Source organism: Labeo rohita, chromosome 9 (assembly GCF_022985175.1).
Source record: "Labeo rohita strain BAU-BD-2019 chromosome 9, IGBB_LRoh.1.0, whole genome shotgun sequence".
Lineage (NCBI taxonomy): Eukaryota > Metazoa > Chordata > Actinopteri > Cypriniformes > Cyprinidae > Labeo > Labeo rohita.
In genome coordinates, this window is record NC_066877.1 from 17,712,511 (window position 1) to 17,734,279 (window position 21,769).

General features: G+C 33.7%; 1 protein-coding gene across 2 annotated transcripts in view; it reads right to left on the minus strand.

Moving 5' to 3' along the window:
• arhgap15 (Rho GTPase activating protein 15) overlaps positions 1 to 21,769 on the minus strand; it is a 43,300-nt gene that overhangs the window by 14,502 nt on the left and 7,029 nt on the right. For both annotated transcript variants that reach the window (XM_051119406.1, XM_051119405.1), the window contains 6 exons: positions 11,769 to 11,867; positions 11,373 to 11,511; positions 9,449 to 9,571; positions 5,484 to 5,582; positions 5,306 to 5,383; positions 4,837 to 4,971 (listed from right to left, as the gene is read on the minus strand). In XM_051119406.1, coding sequence (XP_050975363.1) covers positions 4,837 to 4,971; positions 5,306 to 5,383; positions 5,484 to 5,582; positions 9,449 to 9,571; positions 11,373 to 11,511; positions 11,769 to 11,867 — 673 coding nt within the window. The remainder of the gene's footprint in view (positions 1 to 4,836; positions 4,972 to 5,305; positions 5,384 to 5,483; positions 5,583 to 9,448; positions 9,572 to 11,372; positions 11,512 to 11,768; positions 11,868 to 21,769) is intronic.

Below are 21,769 nucleotides of genomic sequence, written 5' to 3' on the forward strand. Positions count from 1 at the left end.
CTGCAGAGAATGTAAAGACTTGCGATTCACAGACTGAAGTCTGAAGTGTCAGCTGAAAGAGCATAACATCAGAATAGACAAACAATTATGTTATGACAGATGTACTGTCTGACGCAGCTCTGATTGGCATTATTTCAGCACGTTGTACCATTGTGCCACTGCGCTTTTTCACGAAAACACATAAAAAGTCAAGCTGGAGAATCTTACAATCTAGCTTTTGCAAATGCGCAAAACGTGATATAACGATACAGTCCATCTGAATGAACTTTCCAGATTACTACACAAACGCTGGATTGTGTGTGTGGGCCCGGAGAACAAAGCCTCCATTTGTCAACAAGTATGTCTTCGCTTTGTACAACAAGGCGAGCTTGTCTATTGGACAGGTGGCAGGACAATGTCGCTAAGATACCAGGCAATATGAATAATAGATTTAGTCCATCGTGAGCCAAGAGCTGGTGCCTGCCACATCCACAACAGGCACCGAGTGAAAGAATGGAAAATTAGGCCAACTGTTCACCTGAGGACCCTGGGAAGCCCAAATGTTGATTTGCCGGAGCGAGCGCGTACATTTTAAATAAACATACAGCTTGCTAGCGAGAAGATGAAATGCGCTCAAATCGTGAGCGAGGGGGGCCGTTTAAAAAGTCTTAAGCCTGAAGATTACATATTAATCATTTGCCAGAACTTCCAATAAGCTTAAATGACTTCGAGTTCCTCAAAGATTTCCAGAAGCAGTTTGCGATTGGGCAGCTGTCCTAATTGAATGGATCCTTGTCCAAAGTACCGTTCCAGAGACCTTTAGTTAATACCACCCATATAAAGGGCAGCCATGGTTAGACGAGCTGTCCTCTTTTGACACTGATCGACCAATACTGAAGACCTGAGCCACTCAAGTATCAGCTGGATTCACTGAAATTGCTTGTCAGTGCTCTAGTGAGATCAATGAAACAGGATGTTGGCCAGTTTCGGTAAATGAAATGTAAGACGAGCTGCAAGGTTCATTAAACCATGCCAGTATTACAGACAGGGGAGGAGCATAGTAACCCACATACTAGAAATCAAGACTCTGTGCCAACAAGTTTCATTTCCCAAGTCTACAGTGCAAACAATCTTGTTCTACAACTCATTAATGATGGATTAAATGATTGCCTTGTGTATAGAATAAAATAAAATAAAATAAAATAAAATAATTGACTTCCAAGGTCAGATTAGTCTAAGAAAAAACATACACACACAGAAAAAAACAATATTTAAAATGTAAAAAGTTATTTTTAACTAATTAATTTATTTTTTTGTGCAAAAATATCTTGGGAGCTTCATCATTGGTTGTTGAATGTTCAGTCAAATTATCACCACATATAAATGAACTCATTCCTAAAGTAACCTAAAATATTTTAATGTGACCCTGGACCACAAAACCAGTCATAAGGGTCGGTTTTTTGAAACTGATGTATGAGGATGTAACTATTTGAAAATCTGGAATCTGAGGGTGCAAGAAAATCTAAATATTAAGAAAACTGCCTTTAAAGTTGCTCAAATAAAGTTCTTAGCAATGCATATTACTAATCAAAAATTAATTATGATATATTTATGGTAGGGAATTTACAAAATATCTTTATGGAACATGATCTTTACTTAAAATCATAATGATTTTTGCATAAAGGAAAAAATGATAATTTTGACCCATACAATGTATTGTTGGCTATTGCTACAAATATACCAGTGCTACTTATGACTGTTCACAAATTAGTGAATCAGTCTGATTAAATTAGGTTACACCAATGAAAATATTTACTGTTTACATACTGCATATGACAACAACAGTAGTACAGAAGTATGTTATCCCAACATACCCTCCGTTTTGGTAAGACGTGTTGCAGGTTGAGCTAATTATACCTCCTGCTATTAGGGGCCTTTTACAGTAATAATTAGTTGTCTAAACACTATCTGTAAGTGATCGGGCTCATCTGATTAATTAGATACAAGCAGTTTGCGGTACTCTGGCCTACATGCAGCGCGAGTAAATATTTATTAGCAATTTACAACATCACCCCAGGCCTGTTCCCATTCTGTCTCAGGCATATCTCCTTCCAGTGGGGAAATACTGAGGTGCTGCGTTCATAACGATATCCCTGCGCTTATTACAGTGAGTTCATATCTCAAGATTCTGAGAGTATAAAACATACATTGATTTAAATAAACTAGAGAAATAAATTGCTGTGGGTAATTTTATTAATATTAGGTTGATTTTCTCTATAGAGCATGGATATAGTGACTCTGTCACACTATCAAAACATTGACAGGGAGGTTCTGGAAACATGTGTGAAAACAATCATGATTTCTGTGGCTCTGATTGGTGATATAATCCTCAAAGCAGGAGTTTTTAAACTGGGGTCCACTGAACACCACGGGGCCACAAGGGGGCACTAGGAAGTCCACAAAAATTTTGAGAGAAAAAGATTTGTGAAAATGTATTGTGAAAAACGTACAAATTTGAACTGAATTAAAAGGGTTTCTGTTTGAAAGGGTTTCTATTTGTATTTAAACACGTATCATTTGACACTTTACTAAACACTGTCAAATTAAAAAAAAAAAAATGGTAACACCTCACAATAAGGACTCATTTGTTAACATTAATGTATTAACATACATGAACGAACAATGAACAATACATTTATTACAGTATTTATTCATCTTTGTTAATGTTAGTTAATAAAAATACAGTCGTTCATTGTTTGTTCATGTTAGTTCACAGTGCATTAGCTAATGTTAACGAACAACTTGTGATTTTAATAATGCATTAGTTAACTGATGTTAACCAATAAGCCTTATTGTAAAGTAGGTAACTTTTTAGTTACTTTACAATAAGGTGTCATTTGTTAACATTAGTTAATGTATTAACTAACATGAACGGACAATGAACAATACATTTATTACACTATTTATTAATCTTTGTTTATGTTAGTTAATACAAATGCAGTCGTTCATTGTTTGTTCATGTTAGTTCACAGTAAATTAACTAATGTTAACAAACATGTTAAACACAAATTATAACAATGCATTAGTAAATGCTGAAATTAACATCAACTAAATAAATTCTGTAGAAGCTCAACTGTTCATTCTTAGTTCATGTTAACTAATGAAACTTATTGTAAAATAAGTAACACTTTTTATTAATCTTTGTTAATGTTAGTTAATAAAAATACAGTCGTTCATTGTTTGTTCATGTTAGTTCACAGTGCATTAACTAATGTTAACAAACACAACTTGTGATTTTAATAATATCTTAGTAAATGCTGAAATTAACATTAACTAAGATTAATAAATGCTGTAGAAATATTGTTCACTCTTAGTTCATGTTAACTAATGCAGTTTACTAAACTAACCTTATTGTAAAGTGTTACCAAAAATGATTTATGAAAGTACATTCTTATTATTTGTTCTGACATAAATGACAAGGTTAATGTCAATTATTATTATTATTATTATTATTATTATTATTTTTCAAACAATATTTTGTCTTTATTATGCTTACTTGCATTCTCCCAGTATAAATACACTTTTTTAAAATCAAAAATGCAGTAAAACATAATAAAAATAATGATAATAAAATAACTTTTTTTTTTTAAAAATAAAAATAAGAATAAAATTTAAAATCTAATTAATGTGATGCCAAAAATGTTCAGCAGTTATTACGCCAATCTTCAGTGTCACATAATCTTTAGTAATCATTTTAATATGCTGATTTGGTGCTTTATAAACATTTCTTATTATTATCAATGTTGAAATCTTAATATACTTGTGGAAACCATGATACATTTTTTTTTCAAGACTCGTTGATGGATTGAATGTTTAAAAAACAGCATTTATTTAAACTGGAGGTCTTATCAAGGTCTGTTATTTTTGGTCAGTTTAATGCATCCTTAATAAGTTGACCCCAAACTTTTGAACTTCATTGTAGGTCTGGATTCTTGGCATTAAAATGTTTGAACATTTCTATTCCAAACTCATTCCTATTGACAGTGTTTAGGTCCATAAAGCTGCAATCGCGCCTACAACGTTCTGCGCTGCCTATTTGCTCTATACTTACTCTCTATTTGCACGGCCGTGTACGGCTTAGTACATAGTTTATCGCCAGCGCGTAGTTCACACGGCCACTAATCTGAAAGTGTTTGTTTTTAAACTAACAGGGCTTCAGAAAGCGAACAAGTCATAAAACAAAAGTGCAGGCCAAATGTTGTTTTAAGCACAAAGGTACATACATATATTTCAGAAGGTATATGCCTTTCAGAAGGTAGATTGCCCAAGAGAAACACACTGGCGTCAGCTGGACGCTCGAGATGAGGCCCAGAGTTTGCTCTGTGCTGCTGGAGGGAGGTTACACGTGACACTAAGGCCGATCTGGTGACAGTTTCTGTCTGGACCACAGGCCCTGACTTTGCCCTCTGGCCTGAGAAATTCCCCCATTCCCCAAACAGGGAGTTTGAATGATCTCAGCACCTCCCTGTCAAAGAGCGACCCCTTTTGGCTGACAGATCTGCAAGAATGCGTCTAAGAGGGTCAATCCCAAATAGCACGACTCAACCCAAGAGCGGCGAGCGGTTTAGTCATCCGTGGCTTGAATTACAGCGAGGAGGACTGGGTCAAACTAAGCTGTAAACCACGAATGGAAACAACTCGATGTTGCCGTGGAATACTTGAGCACATTTTGAGGATTCTGAAGCCTCACATCTCTGGGAAAGGCAATTAATCATTCCTTGTAATACATTTTAAGGTTCTAATCCCAAATATTTGCAGCAATAACACTGATTTGCTCGTATCGATTTCAGTACTTACTAATGGCCTCCACAAACGAGTCGAAAAAGCGAAAGGGAAACAGGGGCTCTGGCAGTTCACGGAAAAACATCTTTAGCGCTCCGGTGATGACATGGACGTCCTCCCATTGGCTGTCGCCCAAGTCAAGCTCCTCCTCTGGGGAAAGAGAGAGACACAGTCAGAGAAGCCAACAGAGAGAATTAGAACAACAGTCGTTTGATGAGGAAATTAAAAAATGCTAATCATTATGTCAACGTTAATACGCCCCTTGAGAGCCAAACACATTGTCCTGCTTGCATTTCACTGCATATCAAACCACACCGAAAATCCTTATCAAACAATTTGGGCCGCCTAATACAAACTAACCACTTTATACCTTTCAGCTAAGCCTTTAGAAGCAAAATGATAATGTGTCATTTAGATGAACACTGATTCAAATGTTGGCCTTAAACCAACTACTGATGATGGATAATTACTGAATTCAACTTACCTTGGTCAACTAGGAAGCGTAGTTTCTGGATAACGGCCAAATTGCCACTCACCCTGTATATCCCATCAGCCTCCAGGCCTGTGAGGACGGGGTAAAGACATCTGTCAGTCAGTCAGCAAGGCACGTGATGAAACCACTATCATTTACGCAAGAAAGATCCATCTTTTGTGAGCCATACCTCGCTTTTCTACTTCCTCCACACACAGCTTCACAAAATTGGGCACTGTGGTCCTTTCTCTCTCACACAGGGTCAGCATGTGACATCCAAACACCCGATCTATAAAAAAAATAAAAAAAATAAAAATAACACTGTGCATGTCATAGGTGTTCATTTATTAGTATAAAAAGTATCAATAATAATAATTAATAACAATTAATGATATCATTAATGCAATTATTATTACTAGCAATACTAATATTGATTAGCATTAATAATACTACAATAATAACAATAATAGAGCTCTAAACTTAACATTAATTTAGCATAAATGTATTCAACTTTATGCATCTTAAAATATTAATAATAAAAAATAATCTAATATTTATTAACACTAACAGTATAACAATATAACAATAATAATAGAGCTCTAAATGTAATGTGTTGATTTAACATAAATGTATTGAAATTTATGCAGCATCTTAAAATATTATTAATATTATTAATATAATAATATCCATTAACAGTATTAACATTAACATTAATAATGATTAACGGTATAAATACTATAATAATATTAACAGTATTAGTAGAGCTCTAAATTTCACTTCTCTTAACTACATGAAGCATTTTAAAATAATATTAATAATATAATAATATTTATTAACAGTATTAACATTAATAATTAACAGCAATAAAAATAACAATAATAATAGAGCTCTGAATTTAATGAGTCAATTTAGCATAAATGTATTTAACTTTATGAAGCATCTTAAAATAATATTAATAATATAATATTTATTAACAGTATTAACATTAATAATGATTAACAGTATTAATACTATAATAAAAAATAACAATAATAATAGAGCTCTGAATTTAATGAGTCAATTTAGCATAAATGTATTTAACTTTATGAAGCATCTTAAAATAATATTAATAATATAATAATATTTATTAACAGTAAAAATAACAGTAATAATAGAGCTCTAAAGTTAATGTGTTAATTTAGCATAAATGTATTTAACTTTACAAAGCATCTTGAAATATTATTAATATAACAAATATAATGATATTCATTAACAGTATAAATATAAAACAATAATAACATTAACAAGAGAGCTGTCAATTTAATATGGTTATTTAGCTCAATTAATTATAAACAAATGCATTTAACTTAAAGCATCCTAAATTTGTCCATCTCATGGCATGAGACTGAAAAATTATATTTATGTTAATTATATGGAAATAAACAATATATTAACTTTACAATGAGGTTCATTAGTTAACTGCATTAGTTAACATCGACTAAAAATGAACAATAATTCTACAGCATTTATTAATCCTAGTTCATGTTAATTTCAGCATTTACCAATGCATTATTAAAATTACAAGTTGTGTTTGTTAATATTAGTTAATGCACTGTGAACTAACATGAACAAACAATGAAAACTGTATTTTTTATTAACTAACATGAACAAAGATTAATAAATAGTGTAATGCATGTACTGTTCATTGTTTGTTCATGTTAGTTAATACATTAATGTTAACAACTGACACCTATTTTAAAGTGTTACCAACATATTGTGTAGTTAATTGATTTAAATGACTGACACTTGTAGATAATAGCAATAAGTAATTACAAGCTGCTTCCAAAATAATTACAGATTAAGAAGTGCTCGGTAGTCCTGCTTACTTAAGGACACATAATTATGAGCACTATAATGTAACGTGTGACCCAGGAATTTCACAGCTAAAAAGCGTAGTGAAATGTTTGGAGGCAGTCATATTTCAAAGACGGTCCGCAAAAGATCAGAACGCTCCATAATGAGCAAAACTACAGCTGTCAGAGCAGAGGTGCGAGTGTCCTCATCATTTGGCTTTCTGAGTTCATATAGGACTGGGCGAGCTGTCCCAGAGGCTTCTGGAACATCAAAGATGTCCTGCTCTCATTTCGGCACCCGCGAGGAACGGGGGGGAAGTGGCGATGTGCTAAATGCATAAATGACTGCGAGCAAGCCACCTTTGCATACAAATGCACATTCTGAACATTTCCTAGAGAAATATCAGGCAGGAGGGGCATTTCTAAATAAATGACTTTTAAAAAGCGTGGGTACAATATGGAACGATCCTAATTTCGAGATGGATGTTTAGCGGGCTAGCTCGCCTTGGAGCTCTGCCAGCGATAGCTGTGTTAGGGGCCACCTGCGCTACTCCGTTAATCCCACAGTACTTTTATTCATTCCCTCAATATTGTCCTCTTTGATCTCCCATTTACCCCCACAGATACTACATTAAAGGGTCTTTTTTGACACCAGAGGAAATTAAAGATATCATTACCTTCATCCGAGGATTCCGAGTATGCTTAAAATATCCTTTAATGTTGTGTTTGGTGTATTCCAGTGAATGGAATAAATTAGTTACAGTCTTTAAGAATTGGTGTCAGGGATTGCTTGTTGAACTGGTATAAAGTGTAAAGGAAAAAGAATGTCTTGCTTTCTCCCCCTTTTTTTTTAACTGGGTCACAGTTGTGTTTAATATGGAAACATGCAGAGCCAAAATAAACTAATGTCCTAAGATTGCACATTCATATGTCATCACGTAATATGTAACCTGTAATTACGTAGCATGTAATTATGACTATTAACTGGGCTACAACTGGGCAAAGTTGTTAAACGAGCAAGACTAAAAAACACAAAATTTTTGAATCTGATAGTCGGCGATGAGCATTACGTTGTAAAAAGGTGATTGTAGTTTTAACAGTTTCCTGTAATCCTAACGTTCCCTTACTATATACAGTGAGAAACTGTAAAATACCTTAACGGGACGTTTCATGTTATACAGTAAAATATTGTTGAATGTACGGTTTTTGAAAGCAAAAACAAAAAGGCATCTAATAAATTACAATGAAAAATTTGAAATTGACACTACCAGTCAAAAGTTTTTGAACAGTAAGATTTTTAATGGTTTTTAAAGAAGTCTCTTCTGCTCACCAAGGCTGCATTTATTTGATCCAAAGTGCACAAAACTGAAATTTGGAAATATTTGTACTATTTAAAATAACTGTTTTCTATTCGAATGTTTTATTTTTTAACATTATTACTCTAGTAACATGATCCTTCTGAAATCATTCTAATATTCTGATTTGCTGCTCAAAAAACATTTATTATTATTATGTAAAAAAAAAAAAAACTGAGTATAATTTTTTCAGGTTTCTCTGATGAATAGAAAATTTATCTGAAATAGAAATCTTCTGAAACATTATAAATGTCTTTATCATCACTTTTGATCAAATTAAAGCTCCCTTGCTAAACAAAAGTATTAATCTTTGATCTTTGGATCTTTCTATTTATCAAAGAATCCTGAAAACTGTTTTAAATATTAATAATAATCATTATAATAAAAGATATTTCTTGCACAGCAAATTAGCATATTAAAATGATTTCTGAAGGATCATGTGACACTGAAGACTGGAGTAATGATGCTGAAAATGTAGCTTTGATCACAGGAACAAATTACATTTTAAAATATATTCAAATAATTATTTTAAATAGTAAAAATATTTCACAATATTACTGTTTTTGCTGTATAAATGCAGGCTTGGTGAGCAGAAGAGACTTCTTTTTTAAAAAAACATAAAAATCTTACTGTTCAAAAATTTTTGACAATAGCCAGTTTTTGCTAAACCATTACGATATTTATATTTTGAAGTAGTAACATGACAAAATATTGATTAATAACAAATTCTGTGCATTTTACACATTTTTGTATTGAAATAATGGTAAAATTTTACAATTAAGTGTCATTTGTTAACATTAGTTTTCATTTTACAGAGTTAAACTGTAAAATTTACAGGCTGTCCTGTAAAGTTGTTTACATCTTTACTGTATTTTTTACAGAATTATTCCGGAAGCCACAGCTGCCAGTTTTTTTTCCCCCTTCTTTTTACAGTGTATTGTATGGAGCGCACATGGCGAATGCTTCACCTTTAATAAGGCCTTTCTCCTGTAGCGTTTTCATGGAGGGCCGTCTGGAGATGAACTTCTTCAGTCTGTTCTTAACTCCATTCTTGTCGGCGCTGTCTGAGGCGCTGTAATTCAGCTTGAACACTGTGCGGGGGATCAGAGGAGACACAGGAACAATGCTGTCACTGAACACTCGCCACATTCTTTTGAGGCTGTCTTTGTGCAAGTCCTCCTCATGCAAATAAGAGTGTCTCCTTTCTCCACACCGCTCAAAAGCACATCAGAAACACTACTTCTGTTGAAATATTCTCCGGCGTACGTGAACATCTCATTTCACAGCATTTACTTATTGATTCGGGCCAATGTTAGTGTCAATATTACAACATCTTCACAAGTCCAGTGATTAGTATGTGACGAGCGAGAGCTCCGAGCAACTGCCCAGTATTCGGTACAGTAGTAAATTAATTCTCTTTGATACTCATTTGGGGCAGAAAATGCTGCAATTACCAATGACAGAAGCGTTTGGAGAGTGTCAAGTAGCTTGTAATTTATAATCATGATTGACAGAGAGCAGACTGACTCTGTCTTACGCAATATCTCGACGGAGTTCAGAACAGCCGCATATAATATCTGAAATTCAACATCTGTGGTCTCTGTCTCATATGGTAAATGACGTAATGAGATGTGCTAACGTGTTTGTATTTTACAGTCGTCATGAATGCAGATGCGGATGTTCTCACTGTCTCGCAGTAACCAAACTGCATGTGGTCAAGGTGCTGCTGTGTTTTCTGCTCAGAATGTGACCACAGCCGCGCAGAGGAAAAAAATGATCAACAATCGTTACAGTGAATTGTACAAAAACATGTCCACATTTTATCCCAAAATCAAAATGGAAAAAACAGAAATTATATTTTGGGCTTTTTCATTTATAGATTATATTTATACAGTCAATTTTTGTACCATTACAATATTTATATAGTAATATGTGACCATGGACCACAAAACCAGTCATAAATAACACGGGTATATTTGTGGCAATAGCCAACAACACAATGTATGGGTCAAAATGATAAAAAATCCAAAGATCATTAGGATAGACCAAAGACCAAAGACCAAAAATCATTGGGATATTAAGTAAAGATTGTGTTCCATTAAGATATTTTGTAAATTTTTTACCATAAATACATCAAACCTTAATTTTTGATTAGTAAAATGCATTGCTAAGAACTTCATTTGAACAACTTTAAAGGCGGTTTTCTCAATATTTAGATTTTTTTTTTTTTTTCATAAATAGTTGTATCTATGTCAGTGGAAAGCTTATTTATTTAGCTATCAGATTATGTATAAATCTCAATTTAAAAAAAAAAAATTAACCTTATTTTCTGGTCCAGGGTCACATATGACAAAATACTGATTCATAAAAAAATTTAGCTGTTTTATATTTTAAATTTGAGCTTTTTTTTTTTTTTTTGCTTTTTGGAATTTCCAACAGTCTCATTTCTGAAATGTAACATTTAAAAATAAATTAAGAGAACTCCAAAAAATAAATACGTTATATTTTATATATTACTGTAATGAGAATTGTTTAACAGTCATGCAAATAAAAACCCCAAAACAAAACAAAAAAGACTAAAATGCAAAAAATCGGAATGATCCTACAATAGGGTTTCGTTTATGTTAATAATCAAAACATAATTTCTTCTTTTTTTTCTTTTGATTTTGGGGTGAAACATAATCTGAACAGGTTTGGTGAGATAGAGTCTGTGAACAGACCGTATCATCTGTACTGCTAAACTCATGAATGTGGATATTAAACAGTGGTGAAGCGAGGCTGCAACCCCGACACACTCACTGTTTCTGAACTCTCTGTGTTGGTTGCCAGTTCTCACCTCTCGCTCTCTCCCTCTCTCTCTTTCACACACATACACACACACGTGTTACTCACTGATGGAGCGTCTGTGTTCAGATTTGGTCTCTTTTGGTTTAGGTTTGGAGGGTTCGCAGGTTGGTCTGGACAAGCATTCTGTGCTGTTGGACCTGTGTATGGCTGCTCTACCACAGCTCTGGCCTCCAGCTCCACTCGACTACACCGCAACATCATATAAAAGATTCATCACTCAGATGCAGAAATAACATCCAAAAAAAATTGGTATTTGAAGTATTTATCTCAGTGTTGATGATAAGTGTATTTAACCATTTATTTACCTAGCCATTTTTTAAAAAATATATATTTAGTCTTTCATATATAGCACAATTAAGGCCCGTAATTAAATTCCCCAATGAGTACACGCTAATGTAAAAATGTATAAAAAGCTATTTTGTGTTTTAGCAATTAACTTACCAGACTATCCACTGCTTTCTTGATGGCATCATGCCATTTAGAGATGGTTGGAAAGTGATCTGCCTGCAGCAAAAACTCATGGCCATTTGGGGTGGTTATCTGTTTGTAAAAGAGGGTTGAAATGAAAGTTTAAAACAAATACAGCTAGCAACAGTCCCCTGCCAATAACAGACCTGTGTATTAACTCTTTAGGTTTTAAGCGTTTTTTTTTTTTTTAACTGCCAGCCACCGCCAGTATTTTTGATCATTTCCACTAAAATTTACTGATCCCCAGAATATTTTGTTGTATGAATATCTGAACATGCAATATATCAAAATAACGAACAGAGCCTCTACTTTTAAATAAAAAAATCTGTTTTATTTAAGCATTATTTTTTTATTAACACTTGAATGTAGGTAGGTTTCATAATCAAAAGCAACATTTTGAGCAAAACGTTGAGAAAATCACATTTTATAAAATACTACTAATACTACTAATCTGGATCATTTTCAGGATGATGATCAAAGCAAAAATGCAGTAGATTGTTTCCATCAGCACACCCAAATCTTCACAGTCTTTTACCACTTCCTGGATCGATAACATTTGACAGTTTACACTTATATGCTGGTTATTGTTGATGATTATTTTATGCATTATTTTTCATATGCATCTGCTTACATTTGAGATCGCTCATTCCTGCATCTTCCTCGCCTGTTTTCGATCGGGAGATTCTGGACTCATTCAGGAGATGCGTAATAGCACCCACGAGTGTATAACAGTAAAAAAGTGGACACCCAGAAAATTCTGTGTTTGGCAGGGAAAGAGTTAATAAATTGCACTACAAATCTGCCAGCAGGTGGCGGTAAATGTCTTTATGAGTCATTCACTTATTCATACGATTCGTTCAAATGACTGATTCATTCAGGAATTAAATAATTGGCTTTTGAATCATTGGTTCATGCAAATCATTAAAAACGCAGATTCAGAAAGGTTTCAAAGGTAAAATACTCTCTGCAAAATTCAGCAAAAACACACAATATTGTGTTTAAAATATAACAAAATATCAACTTCTTATTTACTGAACTGTTGTATAAAATCACATTTAAGCTTGTGATAGATCGGGACAAAAATCAGCACTCGTGTCATATTGCTCTTGCTGCCGTGTGATATTGTGTGATATGTGATATATATATATATATATATATATATATATATATATCACAAAAACATATACAGGGACATTTTTTGCATCAGTATCTTGAATTTTAGGGCATAACTGCATTTATGGAGTTGTTGCCCTGCATCAAATTTGTCAAGAGTCAACTGTATGAAATATATGATAATGTACAGGTCTGGGGGCGGGGCCAATGTGTTAAAATATATTAATCGTGTTATTTTTTCATAACTAATTAATTAATTGAATGCATTAAACTGACAGCCCTAGTTTTTTTTTTTTTTGAGCACCAAATCAGTATATTAAAATTATTAATGAATTATAATGTGACCTTGAATATTGGAGTAATGGCCGCTGAAAATTCAGCTTTGCCATCACAGCATTAAATTTCAATATATATTAAAATACAAAATAGTCATTTTACAAATATTTTACAAATATTACTGTTTTACTGTAGTTTTATCAAATAAATGTAGCCTTAGTGAGCATAAAAGACTTTTTTCAAAAACATTTGAAAAATCTTACCAATCCCAAACCTTTGAAGGGTATTGTATTATGGGGACAAATCTCCCATTTTTCACTTCATACTGAAAAATCTAAAATCTAAAAATGCCACTGCAAAATCAATAATAAATGTAGTTTGAATAAGGCAGATCTCAGGGATACAATTACACAAACAAACAAAAATACAAAAAAACTGAGAATGATAAATTTCAGACACACTAAGCCTTTTGACAAGCTATTAGTTTGATACCTGACTAAACGTTAGACTTATTTCTTGAGACTGGCATAACATCACATGGCGCAGTCGCATAGAATAAGTGGCCTTCCCAGAGCAATGCAAGCAAACACCAATGCTAAGGTCAGAATTGTCAAATACCGTTGCGCAGAACAGATCCTTGTTATTTTAAAAAGAGGTGACTGCATATTTCTAAAACCTAAAATCATTTTAGAGTGGTCAGTCTCTAAAAATACCAGGCCGAATCAGAGAATACATTTCTCCTTCCCCCTAAACAGTCACTCCACATAGACGTCCAAAGTTTTTGCCCGTTTAAAACAGACTTTTCTGACTTTGAGAGAGGGTGGCAGGGGGAATCAAGCAGTCTCTTTGGGGATGGAGTGAATATAGAGGGAATGGTTAGGGGCACAATTCTTGTCAGAGTGCGTTTGCGATCCCTCTATTCTTCAGAGTGGAACATCCGAGAGAGCATGTTTGTTCTGAAGCTCCTTCTTTCCTGGAGGGTGCCTGCGGACATGACAGTAATAGTTTGTAGTGGGGTGGACTTGTTGGAGTCCTCGCTTGCGGTTTGAACGGGTGAAACAGATCCACTTTAATGAAGGATATTTGTGCTGCAGGTCATCAGAAACTTTCAAATGGCAGTTTCAGATCTCTTTCTGGTTTGGCTGTCGCACAATGCGTGACGCTTGTGCGATATCGCTCCCCTTTTATGCCGAGTCGACAGATATTTTATGCATGTGACAACATTCTTTTTTCTCATTCTTTTTCGGACATCGAACATCAAATGGACCGTATGACGTAGTGCCGTTCGACTTTGATTCAGTCGAAGGCGCTGTGATAATGTTTCACAACCCAGCACGCAATGTATCAAATAATTCAAATAGCATTTCAAAGCCAAACCAGCCTTAATAAATTCAACACCAAAGCTCTATTAAGTTAATCTGAAACACATTTTATGTCTTTCAAAATAGCTCATCCTGTAAATCAAGCTGTTTCAAACCAAACATCGCATTGGTGTTTGATTTTGTGAAGATTATCTGAAAGCGTTGGCTGATGAGTCATGAGTTTTGTCCCCTCTGTTTCTGAAAAAATGATAATCATCTTTCAAACTACCCAGTGCTATATTCACCAATACCTCCCCAGAATAAGGCTCTCATAATTCATGCTCTGCATGTGGTCATGTCCATGGAAAAGAAAGGCCCATAGATGCAATGCCAATATTAGTAGTATGCACATATATTTCTATGGACAGCTTACACAACAAACCTTGCACAATCTTTACTGCTGCTGTACTGGGATTCATGATTTTCATCTAGAAGCATATTGTATCTTCTTCTAAAATCTCATAACTCACTTATTTTTAGAGCCGTCAAATGATTAATCACGATTAATTGCATTCAAAATAAAAGTTTGAGTTTGCCTAATATATGTGTTTACTGTGTGTAATTATTATGGACATATAAATGCACACAAATTAATGTGTACCTTTAAGAGAAATATGTTATGTACAAAATATTTTTATTTATATATAATATAAATATAAAAATTACAATAAGTACACATACTATTATGTATATTAAATATATACATAAATGTGTTTGTATTTATATATACATAATAATTACATACAGTACACAAACATATATTAGGCAAACACAAACTTTTATTTTGTATGCGATTAATCGTGATTAATTGTGATTAATCGTTTGAAAGCCCTACTTATTTTATGTATAAAAAGCTACGCATATGTGACTCCGGACCACAAAACCAGTCATAAATAGGTAGCACAGGTATATTTGTAGCAATGTCCAACAATGCATTGTGTGGGTCAAAATGATCAATTTTTCTTTTATGACAAAAATCATTGGTTCCATCAAAATATTTAGTAAATTTCCTAAAACTTAATTTTTGATTAGTAATATGCATTGCTAAGACAACTTTAAAGGCAATTTTCTCAATATTTTGATTTTTTTGCCCCCCTCAAATTCTAGATTTTCATATAGTTGTATCTCGGCCAAATATTGTCCTAGCAAACCATGCATCAATGCAAATCTTATTCATTCAGCTTGCAGATTATGTATAATTCTCAATTTCACAAAATTGACCTTTATGACTGGTTTTGTGGTCCAGGGTCACATATGTTCTTCTTTTTTTTGTGACATAATAAACTTCTAACTTTTTGCTTTAAATATAAGTTAAAGTGACTTAACAGGACCTTTACAATGTAACACTTTTTTCCAACATACTATTACTGTACTGCATTTAACATCGGTGATTTTATTTTTAACCCTCAGTGAAAATAGCCCCAGATAGCCTGTTACACAATCTCTCATAAATGTTGTTAAAAAAAGGAGAAAACATAAAACATAAACACATATTTAAAAAATGTTTTGAAAGAATATTTTGGTCAGGAAAATGGCAAAGTGGCAAAAGAGCTGATTGGAAAACTGGGACTGGAGGAAAGTTTTGTGTTGCACGAGTGGAAATAAGAAAGAGTATAACATAAAAGCACTACGCTTTTAATCACACTGTTTAATGAGGAGGAATTTGAATATCTGGGCTCTCACTTTGACTCTTCATTAATGTTTAATTATGCAGAGCGGTACAAAGACCAGAATGCCATTTGTGACTTAACATTTGTGTTTTGCTGTTAAATTAAACATTAATTTGAAAGCTACATAAAGACACAACTCAACTTTGAAGCGCTTTAGATAGGAGGGTTAATTATCTCCAATTTTCCACAACTCCTGAGATGGGTCTGAGTAAGAGAGCTATCGGCTTCCCAGAGAAAACAAAAGCAAAATCAGAGGAAATGGAGGAAGATGCACTGCTTTCCCCTGATGCTTTCTCGTGCACGATGTTTAATTCAATGCTTTAGACTGCATAGGCCAGATTAAAAATATTAATAATAACAATGACAGAAACAAAATCTTTGTAAAATGTTTCACGAGCGGGAAATGCGGTTTCTGCAACCTACATTTGCCAGATTGCATTTTTAAATGAGCAAGCTATTCTCGTAAACGATTGAACCAGCCGATTTGATTCAAATTGTGAGCTGTAACATGCAAATACAAAAACTTGGACAAATTAACGACTGAACTGAAAGTCAAAGCTAGAAATAGCATAATACAGAAGCAACCAGAGCTAGTTCTCACACTGGGAAGATGATAGACTTTTAAGTCACTGTGTTTTCTCCAGCAGTGGTTTTGTAGGTTGGGTTGGATGAGTGTTTCTTAAATTGAAAAAACAAAAAGTGAATTCTTTATTTGTTCTGGGCAAAGAACTATTTGTCCTGAGATGTTGTAAATCGTATGCTCTTGCTACGAAAGAGTCATTTTGCTGTTCTAATCTTCTTTGTAATCTGCTGTCTGAATCTCAAATCCTTCCGTTCGCCCATGATTATTACCGAATATAAAGTATATTGTTTTGTTATGAATACTGAAATTAATGCACAATACGATGTAAGCAGCTTTGAGGGCAAGCAAATACCTTTCCCTCAACTCTCTTGCAAAGTAGTCTTAAGAAAAAAAATTGCATGATCGCAAGCTTAGAGGTACAGTAATATATTTCATATCATAAGTGCTTGAAACTACACAACGTCTACATTCTACTGGACTTCTGGAAATACCAGGAGTGGCTTTTCATTAAAATAGATTTAAACTTAAAGCTGATATTAAGAGTATCTTGGAAACTTTCATAATTTTTTTAACTGTCTATTATTTTACCCTTGTCTCAGATAAAAAAAAATAATAATACATTTTAAAAACTGATGACTTCAACTAGACTTCTTGTACTGACTTCAGTATCAAAATTAGTACCAAATTTATTGTGCCATTTCCAGTAATGCTGTATTTTTGTCAAAATTATGCAAAAACATAAAATGCTAGCTCTGCAATTACTCTTAGTAATGACCCATTTTATTTATAAAAAAAGTTAAAAAGAAAAAAAAGGGATGCACAATAAATTGCAATTTGAAACTGGTATTAATTTAAGATGTTTCTTATTAATCATTTTTATTCTGATCTTTATTTTCATCAACAATATGGTTTAAATTAAAAAAACATTTCATAACGTTCGTGCGGAGGCTACTCTGTCTTATTCATGGGACACGCATTTTGTTACTTTACATCTAAGTAATGTTGTCAAATAACTTGTATTTAGGCATTATTTTATTTATTTGTAAGGCCTTTTTGATTAAGAAAGTTGGTAATAGAAGTAAATTAATTTTAAAACTTACACTGGTTCAAAACAAAATAATACAAAAAAAAAATGTAGATTTATCGGTCAACATATCGGTTATCGGCTTTCAAATATAATGAATTATCGGTTATTGTTATCGGACAGAATTTACATTTCGGTGCATCCTTAAAAAATGAATTTTCATCACAGAGAGCTAATAAACACTAAAACTCATTTGAGATGTGGTGGAAATGTTTTGAAAAAAAAAAGCATAAACAGTGAGTGAAAAGAGTTTTAAACAAATAAATGTGACTTGAAAATTAACTGAAAAAGTCTATCATATCTCTTTACATTTCAGTCATCTGGAAACAAAAAAAAAAACAAAGTTAACTTTAAAGGAATATTTCATCCAAGAATTCATTTATTTTCATCATTTTCTCACCCTCATGTTGTTCCAAAACTGTATAAGCTTCTTTCTTATGTTGAACACAAAAGAAGATATTTTGAAGAATTTTGAAGGATTTTGAAGAACCAAACAGTTGTTGGTCCCCATTGACTTCCATAGTAAAGAAAGAAATACTACAGAAGTCAATAGAGACCATCTACTACTTGATTAACAGCATTCTTCAAAATATCGTCTTTTATATTCAACATACAAAAAAAAAACATTAGGTTTGAAACAACATGAGAGTGAGCATATGATAAGAAAACATTAATTTTTGTGTGAACTATCCCTTTAAGTACTTTTTAACAACAGAAACATCCAAGTGCATTGTTTTAACATTACTCACAAGTCGTTAAATATGCTACGCCTTTAGCCTGCAATGTCATTTGGATCAAATATATTTTGATAGAAATGACAACAAAGTCCGACGTTAAGTGTCCCACTGCTGTGACAATCAGGTTAAGGCTGTTTACATAAACCACGATGAGTGACAATCTAAACAACATCCCGTAATTAGACAATACATCACTTCATTAGCTCGATTCTGTAAAATGTCTTTTCAAGAGCACGATACTTAGTGGTCCTTCTAGGCAAGACATTCGAAGCGTCAGATCTGTCCTGCTCACTGTAGACCTGTCAGTCTGTCATAATCTGCAGTAAACATGCCCGAAAGGTGCCGCTTACATGAGACACGAGATCTGACAGTGTCTGGCCAAAGATCTTCACTTCTACAAACAGTTTAGAAGATGGCGTATGGACACGAACCACATGTTATTTATCACAGTGCCTATAAACATTGCAATAGCCTCCAATGGCCTCATTCCAAACAGTGCAAATTGCTTTATAATTGCTGCTTATTCTCTGCCCACTTTTTGAGGAAGGATTTATTTTTTTCATTTATTTTTTGCTCTGTTTGACTGACCTCAGTCAAGAATTTGCGCTTTAACTCATGTTCAAAATTACACTGCATGCTTTAAAACCATAATATTATCCACTTATAGTTAGTTTATGATACACACAAAGCAGAAAATGTAAAACTACAGGTGAAAGGACAGCATGACGGTTTGAGTTTTAGCTCTGCTGTCTCTCCAGCTTGACACCACATGCCGGCATATGATATTTCAATCAGCCTCAGATGTTTCCTCTTGATTCTCAAACACTCATGCCAGGCACCTATTGTCAATAATACGAGACAGTTGTAAGGTCTTAGTGCAGTCGCTTTTGTGTAACAGGATTGCTGGATTTGATAGTCTTTTTCACGCAGGTGACGCAAACGCGGCTACGATGAGACTTGGATTTCCATTGTCTGACTTTTTTGTTTCCTGCTGTATTGAAAACTGATAGGCCGTGCGGGAAAGTTCTTTGGTTTTCAGGATGAATGTTTTGGAAGATAGCACTTTTACATCGGTTGTTCAGTACAACGAAAATAATGTGTATTTGCTCTTGTTTCTCACAGGTAAGATGTAAGGCATTCATTTACCTCAATTAAATGTAAATTCTGTCTTCATTTACTCTCACTTATGTAGTTCAAAACCTGTATGACTGTCTTTCAGCTGCAGAAAACAAAAGAAGATATTTTTAACAACGTTTTAACTGTTTTTGACCATGCAATGAGTCAATGGGGTCTGGAGTTGAACCACACAGACTTGACAACACTGAACCACGTTAAATTTAGATATGGACAAAAAAATCCTTTCCTTTTCTTTTGTTTTCCACAGCAGAAAGAAAGTCATACAGGTTTGGAACCAACTGCTGTTATTGTTAAAAATGATTAAATAAAACATCATATAAATATGAAAAATCTATGCTTAAAAAAAATAAAGCTAAATAGAAATATATAAAAATAACAAAGGAACATAATAAAATTACTAAAACAAACTAAAGTTAAAATAAGTCCTGTAAATATACAAATAAAAGTTCATTCAAAACATTTAAAATGTACTATAACAGTATAAAAATAATACTAAAATTACACTTTTGGAAATGGAGGTAAGTAAACGATGGCAGAATTCACGTTTTTGGGTGAACTGTGCCTTTAGGACTATACAAATTGTCAAATTAGAAATGCAGGATCATTATTTTAGTTCTGTGTTAAGTTTGATGTAATTCACAGAAATGTGTGTTAGTCCATACAAGCCAGAATCGGTTGTTTCACGGGTCTTTCTTTTAAAGAAACATGGTGTTCTCAGCAGCTCTAGAGTTTCATCTGTGCGTAGAAAAACAGATTTCGTTTTGTGGGAGCTTTGAAAGTGATAAATGCATATGGCTCCCTGGGTTCATAACCCTTTTAAATGAACCAGAAAGGCTGTGTGAGTCAAACCACTGAACAACAGTGTGATGAGAATTTCTAGCGAAAGAAATACTTAGTTCAAGAACAGAATAAGTGCATCTTGACTTTTTACTCACTACTTGACATAAATCTTATGTGATTTGCCACATATGACAATTAAATGAAAGATTTCTGATATACTGCCGTTCAAAAGTTTGGGGTCAGTAGGATTTTTTTCCTTTCAGCACAGACACATTACATTAATCAAAAGTGACAGTAAAGACATTCATGATGCTTCAAAAGTTAGCAAGTTTCAAAATGCAAACTATAAATGTGTTAGGAAATGCTGAGGGAAAAAATGCATAATTGTTTTCAATAATAATGATAGTAAGAAATGTTTTTGAAGCAGCAAATCAGCATACTAGAATGATTTCCAAAGGATAATGTACTGAATTAATGTAATGATGCTGAAAATTCAGCTTTTCCATTAAAGGAATAAATTGCATTTAATTAATAATATTTTAAATTGCAATAATATTTAACATTGCTGTTTTACTGTATTTGTGATCAAATAAATGAAGCCTTAGTGAGCATTAGAAACCTACTTCAAAAACAAAAACATCTTACAGACCCCAAACTTTTGAACAGCAGTGCATGTCTTAGGCAAAAGTTATATTCTGTGCACATTTTCACTATTTTAAATATGTTAATTTGCGAAAATGCTACATACAGCACCTCTGACGTTGTGATTGCGATTCCAAACTGCTAAGTTTCAACTGATAAATGCTGTAATCCTGGTATTAGCAGAGATATAAGGATCTGCACCAGCATTTAAGGTTAATATGAGCAGTGACAGAAGCACAAAGAGGAATGAAAGTCAACTCCAGATGCTTAAGACACTGATCAAAACCTCCAATGAAAGAACGTGAACTTCCTTAATCACAACTATCCCTCATCTGACACAAGTGTTTTGTCTTGCCCTAAGCCAAGCAGATCTTCGAGACCCCGGCTGAATGCCTCACAGATTGCAAATCTAACTCTCCACGCTGCTGAATTAACGAGCCTCCACACTAATTTCTAATCCCGGTTGAGGTTGATTGACAGCGGTGGCAGACTACGAAATGGCTTGGTACCGTCATTACAAGCACTTTTTCTGTGTGAGAGTTTGGGATTATTTAAGATTACTGTTTAATGCCTTTTTAATCTCTCCTGCAG